We start from the raw sequence: 13,619 nt of genomic DNA, 5'->3' as shown, positions 1-13,619 counted from the left end.
AGAGTTAACCCGGAAAAAGCTGCTTTGATAAAAGATGAAATTGACTATATGCTCAAGAATGATATCATTGAGCCCAGTTTCAGCAACTGGAGTTCCCCATGTCTCCTAGTCCCGAAAGACGGTGGATCTTTCAGGTTTGTGACCGACTTTAGGAAGGTGAATGCGCTCACCAAAGCTGATTCCTATCCCTTACCTCGGATAGAAGACGTTATTGATAAAGTTGGGCAGGCTAAGATAATTTCCAAAATTGATTTACTTTCAGGATACTGGCAAATCCCCTTATCTGACCGTGCAAAAGAAATATCTGCTTTTGTAACCCCTAATGGTTTTTATAGATACAAACGTATGCCCTTTGGTATGCGAAATGCTGGTCAAACTTTCCAGAGGGTCATTAACTCTGTCATTGCTGACATAGACCAATGTGAGGCCTACATAGATGATATAGTTGTATTTTCTAATACTTTTGAAGAACATATTGTTCAATTGACTAACCTTTTTAGAAAATTGTCTGAAGTTAATTTTACTGTAAACTTACATAAAAGTGATTTCTGTAAAGCTTCAATTACCTATTTGGGTTATCAAGTGGGAACGAACCAAGTTCGGCCCATTGAAGCTAAAGTAGATGCTATTGTAAAGTTGCCACCTCCCAAAAATTGTAAAGAGATCAAAAAGTTCCTTGGGATGGCTGGTTACTATAGGCGGTTCTGTCAAAACTTTTCAGCTATTGCTGAACCTCTTACTGCATTATTGAAAAAGGGTGTTGAGTTTGAATGGTCCAATAAGTGTCAAGAAGCTTTTTTAACCATTAAGTCATTTTTATCAAATGCTCCTGTTATGGCTGCACCAAATTTTAGCAAGCCCTTTAAACTTGCCATTGATGCTAGCAACTTAGCCATTGGCTCAGTCCTATTTCAAGAAGACAACATGGGAATTGACCATCCCATTGCCTTTTTTTCCAGGAAGTTAAATGAGAACCAAAAGAATTATTCTACTATTGAAAAAGAAGCTTTAGCTTTGGTTTTATCATTACAACATTTTGAAGTCTATGTCTCTTCTTCAACCAATCCAGTCAGAGTGTTTTCTGACCATGATCCCCTGAAATTTACCTCTAAGTTAGGACAGACAAATCAAAGAATATTGAGATGGTGCTTATATTTCCAAAATTTTAATCTGGAAATTTCACACATTAAGGGTAGTGATAATGTTGTGGCTGATTGTTTGTCAAGGATGTAAAATCTTGTTACACACATTGATCATGTGACATGCTTTGTGGTTCATTAGGACCATAAACAGGTTTTGTTTGAGTGTCACTCATATGAAAATGAGTGGTGTGAGTTTAGAATTTTTCAAAATTCCAATCCTGTTGAATATTTTGTTTATTTTCAGGTGAACCTTAATTAAAGGTGGTTTTTGATTATATGTAATCTTTTATATTAATATGTCTCATATGACTCCATTGATATTGTAGCTAGTCATTGAAATAAAGGTCTTACCCTGGCGGGTTTACCACTTTTAATATCCACATGGAAATATTGTAATACCCTTTTTTGAGGGATTTTGATGTATAATTACTTTTTGAAGGGTTACTCCCCTTTCACCAATTGTAAAAGTTGGAGTTACTTCCCTTTTATGTTCAGGGATATTTTCATCTGGTATTATGATTTTGATTGCCTACATTTGTAAAACATTTTTGTTATTTCATTGCCAGATTGGTTCCCTATGTATGTTTTTGTGGAACCTATCTGTCACTTCCAAAAAGGGAGGGGATGTAACCTACTTAGGTCGAGTCATTTTTATTTTGACATTGTATAATTCCTTATATGGAATGATGGTGTAACACCTGGGGTTTTTCCACTAACTTATTAAGGTGTTTGAGACATAGAAATTTTCCATTAAAATCTGATTGAATGATTCTGATCAGATGATTATCCCAACCAATGGCGACATGAGTTGAGGATAACCTCCCCTGTCACAGAAGTCTTTAATTGCCCCGCACACTCGCAACACGAGGCAGTTTATCTTGACCTGGCAGTCTACGAGGCAGTTTTACCTTAGTCAGGCAGCCGTCCATATTGTCCGGCTATAGACTCTGACCATTTGAACGTGAGAGTACTTAAGACCTGTGTGTGCCTTGCTTTCTTAAAGTTGATTTAGTCTTCTAGTTTAACATTACTTGTCGCTGAGTAATTCCTGAAGCTACAGCAGTGTTGTGTGGCCTGTAGCTGTTCTTTAGACAGTGTAGAAATCTGTGATAGTGTTTTTTCCTACATTGTGTAAGTTGGTTTTTGATATTTTATACATTAAATATTTTATTTAGTTCAACCTTGTGTTCTGCCACTTCTGAGTTCGCTGATTAAAAGGTCGTATGTAGATTGGATGAGTGTGAAGTACAATAGTATCACTAGCTTCCCTAGACATTAAATTCGAGCCCTAGTGGTCGTTGTGTTAAGTGTTCATCCACTTAGGCCGTAAGGCATTTGCATATGACCCCGAAAAAAGAATCCGGGGACGTTCTCCTTCTATTTGGCTGATAGATAGGTTAACGTTACAAGAGGCATTAACAATACAGGTGCTGATAGAGGTAGGAGAGTCATTAGCAATACAGGTGCTGATAGAGGTAGGAGAGGCATTAGCAATACAGGTGCTGATAGAGGTAGGAGAGGCATTGACAATACAGGTGCTGATAAAGGTAGGAGAGGCATTTACATTGCAGGTGCTGATAGAGGTAAGAGAGGCATTAGCAATACAGTTGCTGATAAAGGTAGCTAAGAGATTCATTTGTTGCTTTGGATAATCGACTTTTTTACAACACTGATGTGAGTAGGCGCTTCACTGTTTTCCTTACATATTCGACTTATTACAGCTCAACAAATGTACTGTAATCAGAGCTAATTGCCCTTTGTTAAGTTTAAAATTCGTATTTATAAGCAAAACCTAATCATTAACTCAAAGTATATTCCCTGTTAAATAACCTTAGATTAACCCTGGACAAAACCTGGATTAATAACTTGAATCTAACCCTGACCCAAACATTTTAGTCGACGGGTTAACGGCTCGTTAGAAATTGAACACCTAATTATTGTATATTTAGCTGAATAAAATGTCTATGTTGATTACACTACAACGTATGGATAGAAATGCATACAAATAATTAATGCACATTTACACCGTTTCCTAGACTCTAGTTATAAAGTAACACATACAAAGTAAAAAAAATAATACAACATACAACTAATAAATAATTTTTAAAAAACAACGTACCAGCTACCAGGAGACAAAGAGACGCTAGAGCTAGAACCTTCATGGCTATGCAACAGTCAGACGATGATAGGAGATTGTGTCTGTCGAATGTTCCAGAATTTATACTGGCTGTTTGTATTCCTTTTTTTTTCCACTCGAACTTTGACCTCAATAAAAATGTTGTCCATTCTTAGATTACAAGATATTGCGAACAAAATAATTAGCTCTTTAAATGTACTGAAATTATAATTTTATCTGTACCAAGTTTTACTTTGACATTTTTATAAGTAAAATGAAGTAAAAAGTTATTATTCTTTCACGAATCTCTTCAAGTGGGGAGGGGTTGGGAAGTCTACTGCACCCCTGAAATAAATAGAAAATGCAGTGAAATTTAATTGCACCTCCCACCCCTGAAAGTTTCAAGTGCCCCACCCCCCTCCCCCACCCCCACCCGGATACAAATGTCCAAAATATATATTGTGTAGTTGGAAGGCAAAAATGATGTAACACTGCTAATGTCTGTACAATTATATAGCGACTAAAACTGAACAAACACTCAGCACTTCAGCTAATCAGCTCTTTATGTAACAGTCAGTAGGCTCTACACCAAAGAAAAATGTATGGACGCTTACTTTTCACCTATTTGTTGTTTTTAATTGATACCGTTTTTAGAGATGTGTTAGTTATTTCGTTTACCTTTTTCTCGAAATTTCGTTTTGTTTATTTCTTAAGTGGGGACCGTGTGACCTAGAGGTAGAGCACTAGACTGCCAACCCGAAGGTCTCGAATTGATACCGTTTTTAGAGATGTGTTAGTTATTTCGTTTACCTTTTTCTCGAAATTTCGTTTTGTTTATTTCTTTAGTGGGGACCGTGTGACCTAGAGGTAGAGCACTAGACTGCCAACCCGAAGGTCTCGAGTTCGAATCAGGGTTCAAGTCAGTTGAACGTCCCCGAGTCTACCCAGCTCTGATATGTACCTAACTCACTTTGAAGCTAATAATGTCAGCTTGGCATAGTGCTGACCACACTATTCCTTTATACGCCGAGGTCACTGAAACAAATTAACTCTACTTCATCTGCTTCATGTGTCTTTGGCACGAAAGGGGAAAGACAATGATTTCATAAGTATTCAAAAAGTTTTCCCGATATTCCCGTCTTAACAAAATACAGTTTAGTTAGATGATGTGATCTATAGACGTTATCTCTAGCACGATGTTCAAACACCAGGCACTTTCTCATGATTCAATTCGCTTATTAAATCACTCAGCACTATCTGTACAAGAATGAAGATCTTCATTTTTATATGTGTGTGTACACTATACATCAGTAAGTGAACTTTCAAATGTGTTTTTTATTTACGTTTTCATGCTGCTAATCCGTATAAATAACATACAGTCCTTAAACAATTGAATAGGCAGCTACAGCTAAAGTTAATGCTGATACAATAAAATGCTAGTACAGTGAACCATTTGGAATAAGTTTGGTCGAGCGATAGAGCACATCATGCAAGTGGCCCACTATGATGAGTCGAGTGGGTTCGGACCTCAAGCTATGTTGAACTAAGGGCACACAATTTGATGTCGTTTTAGCGTTTCGCCTTTTAGGCTGTTCGTTCCTGATTTGGTTTTTCTCTAACTGTTCTCAGTGGCTCCCAATATTTCTTGTGTGGTCCTACATGTCATATCATCAGACATTTCTTGGCCGACCTTTTTCTGGGGATGTAAGGTGATGTAGTCTTGATATGATGTAGTCGGTCAGTGGCTGAAACATCAAAACGTGCTGGGCCGTATCTATGTGTTAAACATCTCGATGTGTGAACCATCGTGATGTGCGAAACAGCTAGATATGTTAAACATTTACTTGTGTAACCATTTAAATGTACGAAACATCTATACACGTTAAACATCTAGATTTGTTAAATATCTAGTGGTTCTTGTCTCAACTGTGACGTCATCTCTTTGTGTTAGACATCTCTCTAAACATGTCTAATGTTTTTCTCTCCAGCCTACATCAGCCCCACCCCCCTGAGCAAGTTGACTGACCGCTGCACTGTATCGTGTCACAAGCTGCTAGGTGTGCCATGTCCAGATGGCAGTCACTGTCCACTCAGCGCCTGTCAGATGACCTGTCCAAGTAAGTCATGCCACGACCTTGGTGAACGATGGGCTGGTTCCTTAGTGTATGTTGTATACAGCAGCCGGTGTAAATGGTGGTTAGCAACAAATTATCAAGGGTTTACTTAACTATAAAACACCCTGTTTAAATTCAGTGTTTCTTCCAGACTTTTTTCTCCGGGGGGGGGGGGCACTTGAAATTTTCGGGTGGCGGTAGACTTTCTCCGGGGGGCGGACACTGTTAAAAGTATATATTTTCTATATAAATTATATAAATTTCATTTTGTTCGGGGGGGGGGGGGGGGCGGTAGAATTTTTTCGAGGGGGCTTCGCCCCCCCCCCCCCCCCCCCCAAGTAGATGCCTGGATGAAACTCTGTTTAAATTATGCTTAACAACAAATTATCTATGGTGTATTTGAAATTTTAAAAAAGAAGCCTGTTTAACTGATGCTTAACAAATTGTCTAAGGTTTAACTGAAGTAAACGCGAGTCTGTTTAGATGATGCTTAACAAAAATTATCTAGGGATTAACTGAACTAAACAACACTCTGTCTAAATGATGTTTAGCAAATTGTCTAGGGTTTTACTGAATTTAGCAATAAACTAAATAATCGGTTGTTTAAAGCTTACCTTGTCGGGTCGGTGTATCTCATGGTTACTAAACCGAAAAGTCCCGAGTTCGAACCCCTGGACAGATGAGGCTTGATAGCTGTAGACAGCAACTCTTTTAGGAGAGACAACTCCAAAATAAAATAGCGTATGCTAGCACGGCATCATTTGACCTTATAGAAAAGGCCGTCGACCAGGTCACTTGTTCAAGGCATCCAGCTGTGGGAAGGCATGGAAGGGATGGGCGCCGCCATGCAACACTTAGCTCTAGACATATAACTCTGTGATGCCCCAAAGACCCAAACAAGAGTTAGGTGACTATTGAGATTTTGATTAGAAAATAACTAATTAACTTAAAATGTCGAACCAAATTACTGCTGAACAGCATAAACTGACCAATGTGTCAATTCATTTTTCGTATGTCATGTCAGTAAATGGCGGTACCGACTGACATGTCACGGTGTGATTAATATCCGGCATTAATTTATCAACTCATCTTTCGTATGTCATGTCAGAGAATGACAGTACCTTCACATCATGGTGTGACTAATGTTCGGCATTACTTACAGATGAGTACCAGAGATCCGAGAAGTGTGGCGTCATCGTCTGCTTGACCCTGTGTGAACACGGACGTGAGTTGGACGAGAACGGCTGTCCGACATGCACCTGTGTGTGAATGACAGCTGACATGTCAGCGTGCTGGACCAACACACCTGCAGCGGTGTCGTAACACATCATGTGTGAAACATGCTGACATCAGTTAGCTAAGTCTAAAATAAATTCTTGGTGATATTTCAAAGTGTTTTATTATTGTTTTTTCTTTTAGTTTTATAATTAATGTAACCCGCATGCCATAGCTGCGTGAGAAATTATGTAACAAAGATGTTTAAATGAACATGCAAGCTGACCAGAGTTTCTTCCAGGCATCTCTTCGAAAAAATTTTACCGCCCCCCGCCCCGAACGAAATGAAATTTATATAATTTATATAGAAAATGTATACTTTTAACAGTGTCCGCCCCCCCGAAGAAAGTCTACCGCCCCCCCCCCGAAAATTTCAAGTGCCCCTCCCCCCCCCCCCCCCCGGAGAAAAAAGTCTGGAAGAAACACTGAAGCTGACCTTCAAAACCGAAGTGGTCTGTTTCGCTCTGTCCAGTTAATGTCAAACGTTTTCATTGCTTATTCGTTTACTGTTTGATTCATTGATATATCCAACGTTGAAAACAACACAGAAAAATGTGTAGGGAACCACATTGACTTGCGCCCTTTTGTCGCAACTCTACATGACTATCTTTTTTTTAAAGCCATTTTGACGAGAATTTTTTTGTCGGGAATTGTAAAAATATTAACCGAGTCTCAAAGACGGGCCATTTTTAAAAAGCACATTGTTCTCTTTTAAGTATAGATTTCAGATCTCATTTATATGACTGTGAGGTTCTGACCAAGGTTTTAATCGGCAAATGTATGAAATAGTTTTATATACCCCGTACGGCCATACCTGAGTAAATAGACGGGTACTTATAGACTATTAACAGGTTGAGACCATTGAACGATTGAAAATATCACATATAAAATGATAACTGCAAAACTTGATTACTTTAACTGGTTTAAACCTTCACTGTTATATATTATTAACCTTCCATGGAAGTTATATACGTATTGATTAATCTAAATATCAAATTGATAGTTTCGTTTGTTATTTTTTTTTCTATAAAGTTTTTATTTTATTCTATAATTTATACCAACGATTGATCTAAATATTAAATTGATAGTTTCGTTTGATATATTTTTTTTTCAATCAGGTTTTTGTTTTATTTTCATAATTCATACCAAAAACAGAAGAAAGGCCGTTTAAAAACATATATGGGAAATATGTTGATTATCTGAACTTACATTTAAAATAAACCTTTTCATTTTTATTTCCATTTAAAGTCAAGCATTTATAGTTTTAATTATTAAATGTAGGTAATGTTGATTTTAAAATATAGATGTAAAGAAGAAGCAAATCAACAAAAATAGGTGAGGATATAGCCCAGTTGTCTGGTAGATGTTTAAGTTCTGTCATATGCGTATAAGTAAGATGTTGATTCGTCTGGGTTTAAAAAAAATGCAACAGGTATGTGAATGCATTAGCGTGTAGTAAAATTGAAAAGTTCTTAAAGACATCAAGCATGAAATTTACTTTTTTTTTCTTCAGACATGTAATTTAAAGCGTCAGTTTGCCTTGCATGTTCGCTTTAGTATTATAGTTTTCATCATCGGATTGTGAGGAATGATATAGATTTTGAATAGTATTATTTCTTTCTTACATGTAGCTTATTTTCATTTATTTAGGATTGGTTTACTTATGCATAGATCTAATACAAAAGTCTGATTTCAATTTTATTTTTAAATCTAAACATGCAAACGTGTAATTAAATGATGATTTAGGGGATTTTATTTCTTCCTCGGTGTGGTGGGCTGAGGTGGTTTGGGCTTATAAGTAGAAGTGGAAAACGTTTGGTCATAATTACTAAATCAAGCGATGGTCGGCACGACTAGACAAAGATGTTCTAAAAATAATACGGTCGAATAATTTTGTTTTTTAAACAAAACTTTATTAATTTGATATAAATTTCCCAAATTAATTAATTTGTTCATATTAATACTAAAACAAACGTTAAAACAGTACATTATACGTAAAAAGTAGTTTTCCGTATATGTCATAGCTGTATACACTATTATTTAATACTTTTATAATGAGTAGCCTCCCGTTGAACAAATGCTCGGAACAAATAAACCTTATGACCACTACTGTCATAGACGTTACCATTTTGTTCAACCCACCACCACCAGGTGGTTGCTACCTTCACTACCACTATAACTTCTTTTAAATACCTTATTTGAAAAACTTTTTCAATAACTAACAGCAATTCATTAATAATAATTAATAATAATTAATAATTCTTAATAACTAAACTCAACTAATTTTAAAGTTTAGATAATGTTTTAATTACAACCGTGAAGATTTGTTGCTTAAAAACTAAGCAAGCACAGAAGTTTAAATGTGTGAATATACATGATGAGTACAGAAGAGACAACATTTTGTTTTAATAACCTACAAGCATACATCAGGTACAGCATGGAACTCTCTCCCGACAAAATAAGTTGGAAAAGCCCACAATCGCCTATTTGCGGGTTATAGCTAGATGATTCTAAAATGTTCAACATACTATTCATACTATTTCTCTATACTAGATAAAATAATTTTAAAATAAGGCCCGCCGTACCAGAGCTGCATGCGTTGTATTATTTAAGGGTGTTGGCTAAGCTAGCTTTAAAGGTGTCATATTCAATAAGGACGTTTCGACGGGAGACTTAGTCTTTACGGAAACCGTATCGGTATGGGCACTTTTGTCGGGAGCCTTATTGACCGAGGCCTATTTGTCAGGAGTCGTAATGACGGGAGCCGTTTTGTCGGGAGCCTTATATGACTGGAGCCTATATGTCGAAGCCCAAATGATGGGAGTCTACTTGTCGGGAGCCTATACGACAGGGCCCAACTGTCGCTTGCCCTATAAAATGTGGTTGATTTAATCAGTGAGTACATAGGTAAAATGTTGGGGCCGGTTTGTTGGGGCCGTTTTGTCAATGGCCGTTTTGACACCGCAAGTCAGAGGCTATATTAGCAGGATGAAATCTCGAAACGTAATACATTGATTGCTTTGTCGACCTTGATGTATAATCTCGAGAAGTAATACATCGTTTGTTTTGTTGACCTACTGTATAATTTCAGACAAACGAAGATAAGAATTTCTTATCTCCTCCTAATTTTGGTATAGTCGGTTAAGTATTTTTTATTCAACCGTCTTATTCTTGGCAAGCAGCAGGAGAAACTTCTTAGATTCACGTCATGAACTTTACGCTTATTATAGTGTTGCTGGTACTCATATCAGGTGAGTTCACAGGTAACTAGTTGTTTGACAAGTGAGTACACAGGTAACTGGTTGTTTGACAGGTGAGTACACAGGTAACTGGTTGTTTGACAAGTGAGTACACGGGTAACTGGTTGTTTGACAGGTGAGTACACAGGTAACTGGTTGTTTGACAAGTGAGTACACGGGTAACTGGTTGTTTGACAGGTGGGTACACAGGTAACTGGTTGTTTGACAGGTGAGTACACAGGTAACTGGCGACAGGTGAGTACACAGGTAACTGGTTGATTGACAGGTGAGTACACAGGTAACTGGTTGTTTGACAGGTGAGTACACAGGTAAGTGGTGACAGGTGAATACTCAGGTAATTGATTGCTTCTTGACAGTAAGACAACAATATGTAACCTTATTGACTTCTGTTTAATATACCCATTCCTTCCGAAAGAAATGGCCAATAAACATGAGATTATGTTAGTAAATTATACAAAGAATAATGTTTGTAAAATCCTTTTACCTCACAATCAAGATGCCGGTTAATTTTCGATACATAGAATTAGATAAATTTAGAGAGTAATTCAAAATCAAATACATAGTATAAATAAAAAGTATCACTAAGTCTTTTCGTTTATATCACTTATATTGGTGTTCTTCTCAGAGGCGTAGCGACCCTTCCGGGCGCCCGGGGACAAACTTTTCGATTTGCACCTCCCCCCTCAAGATTTCGATTTGCACCGCCCCCCCCCCCCCCCCTCTCAACATTTCGATTTGCACCCCCCTCACACGTTTGATTAGCAACCCCCCTCAAACTCTTTCGATTTGCACCTCCTCAACCTTTCAATTTATTTTTCCAACCCATTTAGACGCCCCCTAAGGTCGGCGCCCAAGGACATATGTCCCCCCACCCCCCCCCCCCCCCCCCCACCCCCCGCCCCCACTCGCTACGCTATTGGTTCTTTTCTACCATAAGCGATACTCGTGTATTTGATGACATGCCTCCACTAAAATCTCACTTTTGTTTGACACTTCCAGCCGCCTATGCCTTTCTGGCATCCCCCTGTCCCCCAGAGTGTGACTGTGGGCCGGGCTTTCATTGTGCTATAGGCAACAACATCTGTGGCTTCTACTGTGTCCAGTCAGTGGTAAGTCAGGTTTTGTTATTGTGTCCAGTCAGTGGTAAGTCATGTTTTGTTATTGTCCAGTCAGTGGTAAGTCATGTTTTGTTATTGTCCAGTCAGTGGTAAGTCAGGTTTTGTTATTGTCCAGTCAGTGGTAATTCAGGTTTTATTATTGTCTGCATCCTATGGTAAGTCATGTTTTGATATTGTCCAGTCAGTGGTAAGTCATGTTTTGTTATTGTGTCCAGTCAGTGGTAAGTCATGTTTTGATATTGTCCAGTCAGTGGCAAGTCATGTTTTGATATTGTCCAGTCAGTGGTAAGTCAGGTTTTGATATTGTCCAGTCAGTGGCAAGTCATGTTTTGATATTGTCCAGTCAGTGGTAAGTCAGGTTTTGTTATTGTCCAGTCAGTGGTAAGTCATGTTTTGTTTTCGCGTTGAGCTATCAACTTTGTTAAAAACAAACATATCAGTTAGATACCTACATGGGTTTGTGTATAATTTACATGCATGAGTATACACATTAAACAAATCATTGTAATAAATAATTACTTTTGCCTCCAACAGAACATACACACCTAAAGCTGGTCGAAAGCGTATCATTAGTTCCAGAACTCTAAGACGTCACCATGTTTAATCAAAGTTAAGAGTATTCGAAACCTCGTCAGAGCGACAATTTTGGGGGAAAAAAAGTCTGTCAATAGTTTCTTGTCAATAAAAGCAATAAGATTTACTTTTGTTTGCCATTATTACTCTTGTTATGACCTATCGATCACAGTTATTGTTCCAGAAATTTTCTCCGGAGGGGTGGGGGGGGGGGTAATAGTATGGTAAAAGTATGTTTTCTGTATACATTCCATTTCGTTTGGTGGGGGGACGGACGTAGTCTTAATTCGCCCCCCCCCCCCCTAAAAGATGCCTGGAATAAGCAATGAACGATCTGTGAATTTTATTTAAATAAATCGTATGCATTAGTTAAGTAATTAAGAATTATATACATTAATATTATAATAATTCCTTTTTTTTTTATGATTTTAAAGATATTTTAATCCATACAAATCGAAAATAGTTCTTGTTTTTAACATATTAGAAGATTTTTTTAAAAAGGGAGCAAAATTGAGCCAAAGAAATGTTCCCTGCTACTTATTATGATAAAGAATAGATGATTCATACCAGAACATGTCATCTCTAGACATTGACAGTAAATTTCTTCAGTAAAGACTCAAGTTACATGCCTGTATCGATGGTATACAATTACACTTACAGGCCTGTATCAACAATATACAATTACAGGCCTACATCCATAATATCATATAATTACAGATGTACAAAAAAGCTGTAATTAAAAGTCTACACCAATGTTATCATACAATAACAGGCATAAACTCCAACCAGACATCAATAAACATGTTAAAATATGCAAACTGTAGCCACTAGAGGTAGTCAATCTCTAAAATAGACTAGAGGTTACTACCCGATTCCCCACTTCAAAACATTTCTATTCAACAAGTATTTCTGGAACATAAAATCTGTTGCGCTTAAATTTGACCTCACTGTGGTTTACTGCATTTACAATGAGCCTAGAAAAAATGTAGCATTGCTAAAATTCAACTATTTTCTCAGTGTTGGCTAGCTCAACTGCTGGAAAGTAACATTGAAATAACATTTGAAGCCATTTATTATCTCATAACACTGTTGGTTTGGATTTGGATTAAAAATATGTCGTTTCACAGAAATCTTTTTTTTTTCTTTCCAAAAGCAACTATTGATTAATTACTGATTTTGCTGTCATATTGAAACAAGAAAACAATACAAAAAAGTTGTTTTAGGTTTCTTTTTCCCCCCAAACAATTACCTAAATTAGTAATTAATCAAATGTAAGAATATTATTAAAATGAAATTCTCTTACTACTCTGTTATTGTAAAACTATTAAAACAAAATATTACAAAGTACATTATGAAGTTCTCTTAATTTCTTTACTCTGCTGATTATAATAATTCCTTAAATAGTAAGGGATCCCTAAACAGTAACAAACTATTCTATTAAATGTGTATCCGGTTAACTTTACTTATAAATGTACTGTTGTGTAAAAGAAAAGTAGGGTTATACAATTTGTGTTTTTAAAGTCATATATTTATCTATGAATCCCATGACAATTTTTTATCTAAAGTTACTTAAAACTATTATTTGTAACATAAAATAATATATATTCTGTCACAGTTGCTGTTTATCTATTTTTCAAATTTGTTATACAATTTTAAATACTATATTATGAGTAGTCACCCCTAGCAAACAGTTTATTTTTTAATCTTTCAGGTTGTTTACACAAAAAGAGGAAAATAAAACTAGTATAAAAAAAAAAACCTTTACTGAAAATAAGAAAATGAAACTGATTTGCTTTCTTTAATAAAAAGCTTTGTTCGCTGTGGAAGATCTCATGAGCGACCAAAGTTTTAATGAACGAAAGCAAATTAGCTTTATTTAATTATTTTTAGTGCATGTAAAAGCTTGTTACTAAAAAAATTATAGATTTATTAATATTTGTTTTATTACTCTGTTTAGTGCATTTAAAAGCTTGTTACATTATAGGTTTATTAATATTTGTTTTATTACTCTGTTTAGTGCA

The 13,619-nt window shown here is 36.5% G+C and overlaps 1 protein-coding gene and 1 long non-coding RNA gene across 2 annotated transcripts; both read left to right on the top strand.

Moving 5' to 3' along the window:
• Nucleotides 1-4,458: 4,458 nt before the first annotated feature.
• Nucleotides 4,459-6,764, top strand: LOC131927861 (antistasin-like). The gene is made up of 3 exons (XM_059283734.1): nt 4,459-4,568; nt 5,247-5,375; nt 6,535-6,764. Exons 1-3 carry the CDS (start codon nt 4,526-4,528, stop codon nt 6,639-6,641), a joined length of 279 nt encoding a protein of 92 aa, XP_059139717.1. The 5' UTR covers nt 4,459-4,525; the 3' UTR covers nt 6,642-6,764.
• Nucleotides 6,765-9,754: 2,990 nt separating this feature from the next.
• Nucleotides 9,755-11,723, top strand: LOC131927854 (uncharacterized). Its single transcript, XR_009383700.1, has 3 exons — nt 9,755-9,898; nt 10,907-11,016; nt 11,560-11,723. It is a non-coding gene; the product is annotated as an uncharacterized LOC131927854 (long non-coding RNA).
• Nucleotides 11,724-13,619: the final 1,896 nt, after the last annotated feature.

This window comes from Physella acuta, unplaced genomic scaffold (genome assembly GCF_028476545.2).
Source record: "Physella acuta isolate Inbredline_101_S28 unplaced genomic scaffold, ASM2847654v3 ptg001441l, whole genome shotgun sequence".
Taxonomy (NCBI): domain Eukaryota; kingdom Metazoa; phylum Mollusca; class Gastropoda; family Physidae; genus Physella; species Physella acuta.
Note: the sequence above shows the minus strand (reverse complement) of the source record. Positions and strands in the feature narration are given on the sequence as shown.

Bases quoted from the DNA above. Each gene is read 5' to 3' on its own strand.
- LOC131927861 (XM_059283734.1), top strand. From the start codon at position 4,526: ATGAAGATCTTCATTTTTATATGTGTGTGTACACTATACATCA. The intron at 4,569-5,246 runs GTAAGTGAACTT...TTTTCTCTCCAG, and splicing joins TGTGTGTACACTATACATCA to CCTACATCAGCCCCACCCCC. The intron at 5,376-6,534 runs GTAAGTCATGCC...CATTACTTACAG, and splicing joins CTGTCAGATGACCTGTCCAA to ATGAGTACCAGAGATCCGAG.